At 44.3% G+C, this 12,721-nt stretch overlaps 1 protein-coding gene across 1 annotated transcript in view; it reads left to right on the top strand.

The window, feature by feature from the left end:
- The first annotated feature begins 820 nt into the window (after window positions 1-820).
- Window positions 821-12,721, top strand: part of PIP (proline iminopeptidase) — an 84,955-nt gene continuing 73,054 nt past the window's right edge. The window contains exon 1 of the mRNA XM_086519981.1: window positions 821-1,015. Within this exon, the coding sequence (XP_086376107.1) occupies window positions 901-1,015 (115 nt within the window). The 5' untranslated portion in view covers window positions 821-900. The remainder of the gene's footprint in view (window positions 1,016-12,721) is intronic.

The following is a 12,721-nucleotide window of genomic DNA, read 5'->3' as shown; positions in this document are numbered from 1 at the left end:
CCATACTTAGTATATTACTTTTGTTTGCGTACCTTTAAGAGATAATGAATAGATTGAGAGAAATCTGCTCTGCAAAATCAATGGTGAGAAAGGTGAGTGCCTAATAATTCTCCTTTGATGTATGTGATTGTTGTAAACTTTCCCAACATGTAGACCAACCAAGTATATGTTAAAGGGCATCCCTCACGTGCCATACCATCACCATGCCATCATCACAAGAGCTTGTTCACACCTAGTTGACTAGAGATGATGTGGAACTCTATTATTGCTCATGGATTTGACAAATACAGTGTGAATTTCAAAGGTTTTCTTCCCTAGAAACAATCTTTTTATCAAAGGAGAACCTCCTTTGCTTTGTAGTTCTCACAAGCTTAGATGATAATAAAATGCTAGCATATATTCACAATGTACCAAGTGATCCACATCCCATCATTACCCCCCCTCCCCTCCCCCCGCTTCTTTTCTTGCATCTCTCTTCTCTCCTCCTTTTCTCTTGCTTGTGGAGGAGACTTTTCCTTTTTGGTCGAGCGTGATGTGAGTGTAGTAGATTACAATCTTTCTTTACATATGTAATTTAATAAAGATAGAGAGCTAACTACTTTGAAAGAGTTTCAAGTTGAAGCAGCTGCAAAATTTATCTTCCAAACATAAAATTGGGGTGGTGAAATGAATGCTTTTTCCTCTTAATGTTATCAATAAAAAAATAAATCATAAGTACAGTATGATAAAGTTCATGGTTGATTCCGTAATATAGTTAGTTATTATTTTGCAGGGAAACCCAAATTGCAGCAAGTGCATTGTAATTGGTTAGAAGTTTTCTTGTGAACATTGGTTCATATGCAACCAATTGGAAAAGCATCGGACTTCAAAATTAGAATTTAACGTGTACTTGGGCTAATTATGCTAAGGACCGGCGCTATATCACCTCCCACTGTAGTAAGGTTGCCCGTAGCTTCGAGTGCCATAACGCAGCGAGGAGCTCCGTACGGAAGTCGACCAAGTCGCCTCCCCTCTGGTAATATCCACACACACACACACACACCCACACACACACACACACTTTTTTTTGAAAAACACACACACACACACACATTTCTCTTTTAGTAATGTCAGATTGAATTACTAATGGGAAACCTCAAATTGAGGAAAACCCATAGAAAATATTTCAAGCCGTAAATCAGAAAGAGTCAAAGTAGAGCTCATAATGAAGGGAGGAGAGCTCATCCAAGTCATACACAAATTTTGAGAGACTATCGAGAAGAGGTTTTGAAGAAGGATACATAATCCAATTGAATCTGCTGAAATATGAGGAATTTACGTGCTCTCCACATTGTCCATAGTACCCAGAATCTAAGCCAATCGAAAAAGTATACGTACTGCTGAAGTAGTGGTGGAAGCACTCCAAAAAGGCGGAAATATCAACCAAAAGATATTTCAGGGAAACACATGCGAAGAGATGTAGAGAATGTAATCTACAAACTGTTGCGTATGAGAACAAGACCACAATAAAGGGCCACAACTGAGACATGTAGTGCTTGCCATAATCACTAACAACACACTGGACACACATAACAAAGCGGAACCATACAACATCCATATCTATATGCATATGGGAAATCAAAGGCGGGATCATATCCATAATCATGTTACTGAAAACTTCATGCGTCATATATGTATTGTTGACATGCAAAAGCCGTTTCTTGGGCAAAGAAGCAACATCTGGAGATGGGCCAAAATGTAAAGTTAAACATATGGGAGCATGATCCGAAAGGCATAAAGTATAGTCAATCCTCATATCACACACAAAGGCATCGTATTGATGGCTATAAAAGAGATACCAGCGGTTAAGGCGAGCTTAGTGGAGAGTGAATCGTGCATCTCCATCATGTAAAAGTGGCCACAAATCCAATGCATTACAGGAACGCATCATATGATCCCAAGCCTAAAATTCCATACGCAACATGTGTGACTGGTATTATTGTCTGTAGTGGTCGGCACAAAAGAAACACATCAGAACGCCAACAATACAAGGAGATATCACTCCATAATCTTGCGCGATCAGTAGAGGCTGTAAGAGCATATACCCTTTCAAATTCAAAGATTTCCCCATTAACAATACATTGAACCACCATTTGGGTCATTGTAAGCAACAATTGGCTCTAATTCATGCCGAACAAGCACAAGCACTCCCGAATAATTGGCATTATCGTGCAAAATGCCTCCACTTGTCATGATTTCATAACCCACGCACAATATATGAAATGCATCTCAAAGAACTATGCATCCTATAAGTTATGTACAAAGGAAAAATGAGCAAGAGAATCATGTGTTGGTGCCTATTAGTACATCCACATCTGTTGCGGAAGGAACCGTAAGTGCGTCACCACAAGGGTAGAAGAGAAAGTCTGAAGGACACCCGGCAAGGAAGGCGATTCTTCTGTAACCATTTCCTTATACGAACGCACCACCTTATCCCACGTCTCTGCCAGAGACTTATTATCATTATAGAGAAGCTTCGTTTGGGATGCTGTCTTCAACGGGGGCACGTAATTACGGGAAGAGACTGAAGTTCGAACCTACCTTAATCGCCTTTTTGGGAATGATCCAAGCGGCTTTGGCTGCATCCTTGTCTTTGCCCTTTCCTATCTCTTTTTCTTTTTCTTTTTCTTTTGAAACTACGAAAGGAGGTGTGGTAGACATTGATACCCGTTTTTCCTTTCCCCTTATCCACAAAGGAGGGTGCTGCTGAAGTCGAAGCACCCTTATGTCTAAATTTTGAAGAGGACTTGGGGGATGGGGAAGGTTGTGAAGACGGTAAGGCCGAAGGAGGAAGCTGTAGGTGCGGCTCTAGACATTCTGATTGCATGGGACCAAATTTACCACAATGAAAACACGAGTCGACAAATTTGCCCCATTTCAGCTTAAAGGGGCGTTTCTCTAACAATGGGTCACCTGAATTCATCGTTATACCTACTGGCATAGGGACATTTGTATCCCACAAGATGTAGAATCTATTAGTATTCGCATCCAACTTGGGAGGGCAAACCACTTTTCCCTGTTGGGCAGCCAATAGCAAAAGAAAGTGACGCCATGTATGGGGAAAGTCCACCATCTCTACGCATACTAGGCATTTATGTCGAATGAGACTCTAATAATCCTTAGTAAGAGCCCATGGCAATACATGTGTCATTTGTGTGTTAAAAAATAGCGGCGACATTTCAAGCAGTGCATCCTTGGCCTCATTGTCCGCCAACAAAACCTCATAAAACCCTCCGGCTCCAAAATAAACTCCTTGAACCACTTGAGGTTTAAGCATGAAATTCACCAATTGTCCCACATCCTGTGCCATAGGCATTTTGCCAGGAAAGAAAAGAATAACTGCATTAAGGGCATATTGGGCGACCGGATTCATCAGCTGTTGAATAGGAATGATGACTTCTTTCTCAGGTTCTAGACCTTCCCACACTCTACATGCATCTGCAAAATCTTCAAATAAGCATTTTTTGATGAGGGACATCGCATTAGCCGATGCGGATCCATTGCTTTGCGTCTTTCGTAGATGCAGGGGATATCAGTCGTGAAACCGCAACAACTCTTAACCACCGGACACACACACACACACATAGAGGTATTGCTACAGGCTTTGATTAGTTAAACCATGCCCTCCTTCCTCCCCAAAAAAAGGTATCCCTGATTAGCTTATAATTCCCTTGCACCAAGAACATTCTAATACTCACTCACCCTCATTCAAGCCATATACAATTGGAACATTGCACCATTTTCTTCTTTCCCCCTGACTACTTTATAAATAAAGGGTTTTTTACACCTACCCCCCAGGGTGGCTAGTTTGTGGCTTTGTACCTGGTTGCCTTGTATATGTTTTTCTTCCTTTTTTTCACCCCATGGTAGTATACCCTTAAAGGGGCGCATGATAAAAAACCTAGAACTGGTTAGGTAGGTGTTGTCGTCAAGATAGGGATCTGCGATGACGATGACGATGACGAAGGTGTCATCGTCAAGATAGGGATCTGCGATGACGATGACGAAGGTGTCGTTGTCAAGATAGGGATCTGTGATTATGATGATGATGTCGACGACGACGGCGTCAAGGCTGAAAACTGAAAATGCTAGATGCTTTGCTGGGGATTCGCTACTGTGGCGGTACTGCGGCCACCGCCACAACAGCCTGGATTTGCAACTGCTTCGCCGGATTAGGGCTGAAATGCAAAACGCTGGCTGATTTGGCTGAAATTTGAAAATGCTAGGCTGATCTGCTGAAATCTGGAAACTCTAGGCTGATCTGTGTCTTGACGGGGAAACTGGCGAGGATCTGCAACCGGAGGATGAGAGTTCTCGCGAGGTTAAGGCTGGGAACTGAAAACGCTGGTGGTGGTGGCTGAAAACGCTGATTGCTTGAGGCTGAAAGCGTTGGGCTGATATGGAGAAAATGGTGGGGAGCATGAGGGTGCCTGCCAGTCTGTTGCGGTGCCTACTCTTTCTGTGTCCCTGCTTCTTGTGCTTCTACTGAGTGCCCAATGTGTTTCTATTATAGATTCTTTATCAATTTGCCCTACCTACTTTTCCACCAAAAGTCACTTATTAATAAATAAGTGAAAATGTGTACTTTGACAAAAAGGGTTCTATGCTCTGGAAAATGTTAATGCTGAAATGACTGTACTGTGCAAGAGAGGGTATGCAACTATGATCGGTGTGAGCATGCAAGTCTTGCTAGAGGCTCACAAAGTGCCAGACTAGGTCCTACGCTAAGACTGACACTAGACTATGGCAGAAGCGTGTCCACGTGGTGCAAGTGAAGTGCGCACATGACACTAGGATATATGAGTCAAAAGGGAATGAAAGTCTTGCAGCGTTCTGGTTATATCCCTGTGTTAGATTACACTAACTTCTCTTTATGTGAGCATTGTATCTATGGCAAACAGACTAGGTTAACATCAGTGCCTTTGGACAAGGAGTTATGGAGTCCTCTAGATCTCGTTCATAGCGACTTGTGTGGACCTATGCCAGTCACGTCTCTAGGGGGAGCGTTATACTGCCTGACAGTCATAGATGACTATCTCTTGAAGCAGAAGAACGACGTCTTTAGTGTCTTTCAGAAGTTCTTCGCATTGGTCGAGAACCAATCGGGTAGAAAGCTTCAAGCTTTAGGTAGTGACAATGGAGGCGAGTACATCTCCTTCAAGTTCAAGGATTTGTGCAGTAAACGAGGCATTAGAAGATAGTTTACTACGCCTTTACACACCCGCCCAAAACGGTGTGACTGAGAGAATGAATAGAACCATTCAGGAATGGGTTACGTCTATGTTGTCTACGGCCGACTTACCTCAAGAATTTGGGGAGAAGCTGTTACGACGGTTGCTTACTTGATCAATTGGTCACCAAGCACACCACTAAAGTACAAGGTTCTGCAGGAGATGTGGATGGGCAAAGAATCCAATTATGACAGGTTACGTGTATTTGGGTGTGAAGCATTCTCACATGTGCCAAAAGTTCTTAGACAAAAGATGGACCCCAAATCACACAAGTGCATCTTCATTGGCTATGGTGTAGACGAAGAGATGGGATATCGTCTCTGGCACCCGGAATCAAAGAAGGTAATACGCAGCTCACACGTGATATTCAATGAGTCTAAGATGCATAAAAAGCCAGTGAAAGACATTGAGTATCTCAGAGTACGGTTTGAGGATGTTGCCTCACCACCAGTTACACAGAATGCTGGACGTGCTAGTGATGCACCTTCCACTAGTACACACACACACACACACACACACACACACACATGTTGCTCTAGAGAGAGCGGAATCTAGCAGTTAGGCACTTCGGAGATCTTGTCACAAGATGGGCACCATGTGCCAATAGAAAGAACAGATTGAATAGACTTTTTAGCACTTCAATAATAGTTGAATTGAAAGAGAGAGACGACACGTGACACGGAGTGGCGGAATTCCACCCCAGAGAGTATTGGCCCCAAACCTTGGCGCCCCTTTCGGTATTTCTTTATATTGCATCAACAAGTACAAGCCGGTACTCCAGACTCTGCACCTTCTCCAGGAAGCATGCCAGAGAATGAGCCCAAGCGTCATATTTAAAGGCCCTTTGCCTAAAAAGCAATTACAGTGAAAAGCCTTCAAAACTCAAAAGCTTCTGGTCCAAAAGCAATGCCAAAAAGCTGCCAGCGTAAATCACGGAATTTTGTATAGCTTCCACGTCAGCAGTCAGCGCATAACGTGGAAATCCGTACCGTTTGCCACATCATCAGCTTAGCATGAAATCCGGAACTTCGTACAATCTGCCACGTCAGTAGGGCGACGGAAATCTAATGCTTTCTTCTTCTGTTGCTTCTGCTTCTTCTAGGGTTTAGGCCCCTCGGCCGCCATCTGCAAGTTGGCTCCCTTCTTCAGGGCTTTGACACGTCAGCAGTTTGTTACAGATCTACTCGTACATCTCGTGCACCTGAGCGGTTTGAGCCAGGATTGGACTATTTACTAGTCATTGATTGCGGTGAACCCACTTGCTACAAGAGGCCATTCAAATGGATGATAGCGTGAAGTGGGAAGAGGCTATGCAATTTGAGTATAACTCGATTTTACCCAATGGAACTTGGGAATTGACAGAGTTACCGGCGGGTAAACAGGCATTGCCATACAGTTCGGTGTCACCAGCGTGTGACTACTATCTATCCTTTTTGTTGATTTCTTTCTTATTATCTATTTACTTTCACTTTTTGGAAACACCCCTCGGGAAATCTAACTGCCCTGCATTGCATAGCTAGTGTGGAACTGTCCAGAGGGAGTCCAGGCCTGAGGGCAAGAGAGCACTAAGGTTGGACAAGGACTATGGTTAGCCAAGTGGGGTCATTGACTAGCCAAAGTGGAATCCTTTGCTACAGAGGCTACATTTCAGTTTTGGATGTGGCCGCAGTGTACAAAGAGGGTCGGATGACCTAGAAAGATACAATGGCAGCATCTCCTAAAATTTAGGGAACTGCTATTTTGGGACCTGAAAATGTCTTCGCGTCATTACGTGCAGTTTGACATGGGGATCATTTTGTTACTCTGTGGCCAAGTCAACAGAGGCTGCAGGTGAGATATTTTTAGACCCGAGGGTCTAAAGCGGGAAAATGCACAAATGAGTGACACTTGGCACTCTGAGGCCAGTTTACTACTTATAGAGAAGGCAAAAACGTGATTTATAGCTGGGAGGCTCATTTTGCAAGTCTCTGTCACAGGTTAAGAGCTATGGAGTGCTTGCTTTCCCTCTTATGCACAGTGCGGTGCCAGGAGTGATGCCCTGCACGCTACGCACTGCCCTCTCTCTCCCCTTTGGCAGTATGTTATGCCCCTCTAGTGGGCTCTTCATTTGACCAATGTACAGTTGTGTGGGTTCATGCGCGATTGCCGAGGCAAGAGCCTCTTGCACAGGTACTGGATTAGCTAGCGGCTAATCCCCCCGCAGGTACAGGTGAATTCGGAGAGGTTTCACGCCAGAAATCTCGTCCGATTCAAAGGGCAAGTAGCCCTACAGGTGCGGGAGCTCGAGGACTTGCTAGGGATGCGACCGGCACGCGGAACGGAGCCCGAAACAGTGAATTACAGCCTGCTGTGTATTTTTGCAGGTTTAGGGTTTTGGCCCTAAACGGACCCTAATATCCCCAGGAGGTTCGGGGACGCAAGGGGACCGCTGTACAGGCGATCTGGCGTATTTTCAGGGCTGAAAACAGAGAATTCAGCGTGCTGCAGATTCTCGCCAGGTTTTGCAAAGTGCCCGTATGCGTCGGGAAAGTCAGTCAATGCGTGGGAATACTGACCGTGAAGGGTTCTAGTACAGTTATGCTGCCGAAATCGGGCTGGAACAGTGGAAATTCAGCCGAGTTTGTGCGGGGCAGCTTGTAGGAACCACAGCGTTTATTCCCTCTTTTGAACAATAAAGAAATACCGAAAGGGGCGCCTAAGTTAGGGGCCAATCTGGTGTCTGTCTACTCATACAGGTGCAATCTAGCAGCCTGTATCCCTCTCCCCTTTGTTGTGTCTTGAAAGTACAGGTAAAATAGACGACTAATAATGGGTGAAAGCTAAATCAAGGTTTAAAGTAAAGTCTACCGCCCTTTTTGGATTGAACAGGCCGGTTTCATTCGGTGTACAAGAAGAAGTATATCATAGATGATCCCGAGCCTAAGTATAAGGCAAGATTGGTTGCAAAAGGGTTCAAGCAAACGAAAGGCGTAGATTTCGATGAAATCTTTTCTCCAGTGATCAAGATGACTACATTGCGTCTTGTGCTTGGTCTAGTAGCCATCGAGGACTTGGAATTGGTCCAAATGGATGTGAAGAGAGCCTTTCTTCATGGGGGTCTTAAAGAGAATGTTTACACGAAACAGCCAGAGGGTTTTGCGATAAAGCCTAAGAAGCCAACACGGGTAGAACTAGTGTGTAGACTCAAGAAAGATTTGTATGGATTAAAGAAAGGCTCAAGGCAATGATACATCAAGTTTGATAAGTACATTCAGTCCCTGGATTTTCCCTATTTTTGACATTTTTCACTTATTAATTTAAGTGACTTTACAACAAAAGTAGGTAGGGCAATTTGGGTAAGAAAATATATAAGCAAACCAAAGTTAGCACTAAATGGCAGAAGAGGCAATAGGAGCCAAGCTCAGCAGGCAACTTCTCACAAGAACCTTGGTGGACTTTCCCCTCCAAGCTGCAAGAACCCCTCAAGCATCCCCTTCCTTAGCGTTTCTGCATCAGATACCCATCCCCAACAACAGCTCAGCCTAGCGTTTTCCAGCAAGAAGGTCATCGCCCTAGCAAGCATCAGATCTGGCGTTTTTTTTACAAGCTCCCTAGCTTTTTTCTAGCGTTTTTGGAGCATAACAAATCAGCGTTTTTGGATTCCATTCTCAGCCTTGCAGACCCGGTGCATGCAGTGCTTGCAACCCTAAAGGGAGCGTCAAGACCAGCCCCTAAAGGTAGCAGATTCAGTCCCATGACGAAATAGCAGATTCAGCCCTAGAAAGACCTCAGTTTTCAGCCATTAAACTGCAGATTTTCAGCGTCAAGGAACCACCGAAAACAGCCCACAAATCAGCGTTTGGATAAATCGCAGATTTTAGCCCATATCGTTTTTGGACAGCAGTAGAAAGATTGCAGATTTCAGCCCTTAGGTCGACTTCGTCATCCCCGTCCTTCGCCGACATAGCCTAGACTTGCATCAGTCTCATACATACCATTTGTACCAGATTGTGCAATCATAAGTAGATAACTCTTGCCGACGAGAGTGGAGCCTTCGGTGGAGGGTTTTACAACGTCTCTGGTGTCGTATCTCTCTTCTCTCTCTATCTCTCAGTTTCATACACTTGCACGCACAATGTCCATTCACTTTGTTTGTGATCATAGCATTCTCTCATTAAGACGGGCCTTCTCATTAAGACGGAAGGCCCTACCTTCCATAAGAACAAAAGGAACCTTGAGCACAGTTCGGAGCACTCATCTTGAGCAAAGCGCAAACATTCATTCCGCTGCACCTAACATTGGTATCAGAGCTTTGGCAGTGTTCTGTATCACTTAAGGAAAGAACACAAGAATCACAATAATTTTTTTTGCTTGTTGTGGTTGCACGAACCCAAGTTCGCTTGGGCGTGTCGATTCCTAATCGTGTTTTTGAAGAGTGACAGGAATCCCAGGAAAGAAGGGCTTGTCCAACCTTTCCTTGTGTCTCTTTTCACTCATTGAGAGCGGACTGTGCACTTAGCGGCCGGCCAATCGACGTGAGGTGGGAAAAAGCAACCTTGGTGTGAGCGCAAGGCGGCCAAGGGGTGCGCCCACAGAAAGGAGTAGAACTCGGGTGAAGAGAAGATTCTTTTTAAACGCGGTTTGCAAGCGAAAGAAAACCTCAAGAACTCAAGAACCTCAAGACCCTCAAGAACCCAAGTTCCTCGTGAACTTAAGAACCCAAGACCCCAAGAACCCACAAGAACCCACGACTTCAGTGGATGGTCATCACTCGAAGCGGAATGGATACTTCGCTTGGAGGTGATGAGCATGAGAGAGGCGAAGAAGAATTTTTCCCACCAGAAGGTTTTTCCGACCCTCCCCCTTCCCCATCTACGACAAGGATTGCACTAACTTATATGAAGGAGTTGCCGCAGTTGTTTATGGACAGGAAGTTCGACTACGAAGAAAGAAGGGCAGCCATAGATCGTGAATTCGATGCAAGAATGGAAGCCATAGAGCGTCAGTACAACTTGGAAGAAGAAGAAAGCGAAGCCAAATTTGATCGAGAGAACAAAGCAAGACAAGCAGAATTTGATCGCGAGAACAAAGCCCTCAAAGAAAAGAGTGACCAACACATGAAAGAGTTCTTGCGACTTTTTTCTGAAGTGCAGGCACCGGTGCAAGAGATTCGGGAAAAGGAGACTCTCTCAGTCTCTTCTTCTCCAAAGCATGATACACAGGATTTGCATGATTGTGTGAAGCATGTTGATGATTTGATTGACAATGACTTGCATGATGATTTGAATGACAATGATAAGCATGATGATTTGGATACCAATGATTTGGATGACAATGACAAGCATGATGATTTGCATGATCACGATGTGATTTCTCACAAGCATGATGAGTTACATGAAGATAATGTGATTGTTCACAAGGATGATGTGTTAGTGGATGCTTTTTCTAGCGAAGCTAACCTCGTTGTAGATTTGATCAATCATGAAGAATTGATCTTGGCTCTCGAGTCCTACAGGACGATTCGATCATTCAGGAAGAACCGATCTTGGCTCTCGAGCCTAGGTCCAAAGAACCCTCACAAGAAGTATTATGTGTTCGCATGATTGATACGCACGCATTGTTCGAGTGTTTCATTCGTGATCGTTTCCTATATTTTAGTCAGCGTCTTTATGTGATCCCTTTTCGTAGGCATGACATATTGTACGTTGAGCACGTTTCACTCATGAATGAGCACGAATGTATGCGGATTGTTCATGAAAAGCTGAAAAGTATGTATGTAAAGAAGTCACATTCCATTTCTCTTCCTTGGCATGACACATTCGTAGAAAGAGCACATGAAAGTATGAGCACCAAGCATGGGCATTTCTGTTGTGAATTGCCACAATTGATTGATTTAGATCAAAAGAGAAAGATTCGATCTCATTGTTTGCGTATGTTTGATGAATGGTTTGTCACTCCCTCTCTTTGTTCATCTACATTGCATACACAGTCTTTGAGGAAGACAAGATTTTTTCCACTCACTTTACATGGAATAAATATGATCATGGTTTTGTGTTGGAAATGGTTTCAGGAATTTTCAGCCATGGAGATTCTTGAAGAAGAAAGAAGCATGACTCTCGACAAAGTTGAAGCATTTAAGGAGCCTCAAAAGACCGTGTCGCTTTCGGCGCGGCCCAAAGAAGCAAGCGTTGCAGACCTTTATGAAGTTCAAGTACCACACGACCCACACATCAGAGTGGGCTGGCGAAGAGTCCCTTCTAGGATTCCGGATGCTATTGGCGATCTCCCTCGACGCTATACAGTTCGGTAGCAGTATCTCACTTTGAAAAGGAGGGGATGTCACGTGACACATCCAACCCTATGTGTCCGTGGACAAGCTACAACATGATCAGGATTCAGTCAGTTTAGTCAGTCTAGATTAGAAGTGATCTGGCACTTTTGTGAGTCTATTCGTAGACCGTGCATGCCCAGTCGCTTAGTGTAGATGCATATCCTCTGGTTGCACACAGCATGATCATAAGCATTCCCATTAGATCCGTTAGAATCAATCAGGGAATTTTTCCAATGATTTTAGCCTATTTTTCCTATTTTTGACATTTTTCACTTATTAATTTAAGTGACTTTCCAACAAAAGTAGGTAGGGCAATTTGGGTAAGAAAATTTATAAGCAAACCAAAGTTAGCACTAAATGGCAGAAGAGGCAACAGGAGCCAAGCTCAGCATGCAACTTCTCACAAGAACCTTGGTGGGCTTTCCCCTCCAAGAAGCAAGAACCCCTCAAGCACCCCCTTCCTTAGGGTTTCTGCATCAGATACCCATCACCAACAACGGCTCAGCCTAGCGTTTTCCAGCAAGAAGGTCATCGCCCTAGCAAGCATCAGATCTGGCGTTTTTTTTTTACAAGCTCCCAAGCGTTTTGGAAACCAGCAGATCTAGCGTTTTTGGAGCATAACAAATCAGCGTTTTTGGATTCCATTCTCAGCCTTGCAGACCCGGTGCATGCAGTGCTTGCAGCCCTAAAGGGACCATCAAGACCAGCCCCTAAAGGTAGCAGATTCAGCCCATGACGAAATAGCAGATTCAGTCCCAGAAAGACCTCAGTTTTCAGCCATTAAACTGCAGATTTTCAGCGTCAAGGAACCACCGAAAACAGCCCACAAATCAGCGTTTTTGGATCAATCGCAGATTTCAGCCCATAGTGTTTTTGGATAGCAATAGAAAGATTGCAGATTTCAGCCCTTAGGTCGACTTCGTCATGCCCGTCGTCATCGCCGACATAGCCTAGACTTGCATCAGTCTCATACATACCATTTGTACCAGATTGTGCAATCATAAGTAGACCACTCTCGCCGATGAGAGTGGGGCCTTCGGAGGAGGGTTTTACAACGTCTCTGGTGTCGTATCTCTCTTCTCTCTCTATCTCTCAGTCTCATACACTTGCACGCACAGTGTCCATTCACTTTATTTGTGAT

This window comes from Adiantum capillus-veneris, chromosome 1 (genome assembly GCF_014529385.1).
Source record: "Adiantum capillus-veneris isolate H3 chromosome 1, ASM1452938v2, whole genome shotgun sequence".
Lineage (NCBI taxonomy): Eukaryota > Viridiplantae > Streptophyta > Polypodiopsida > Polypodiales > Pteridaceae > Adiantum > Adiantum capillus-veneris.
Note: the sequence above shows the minus strand (reverse complement) of the source record. Positions and strands in the feature narration are given on the sequence as shown.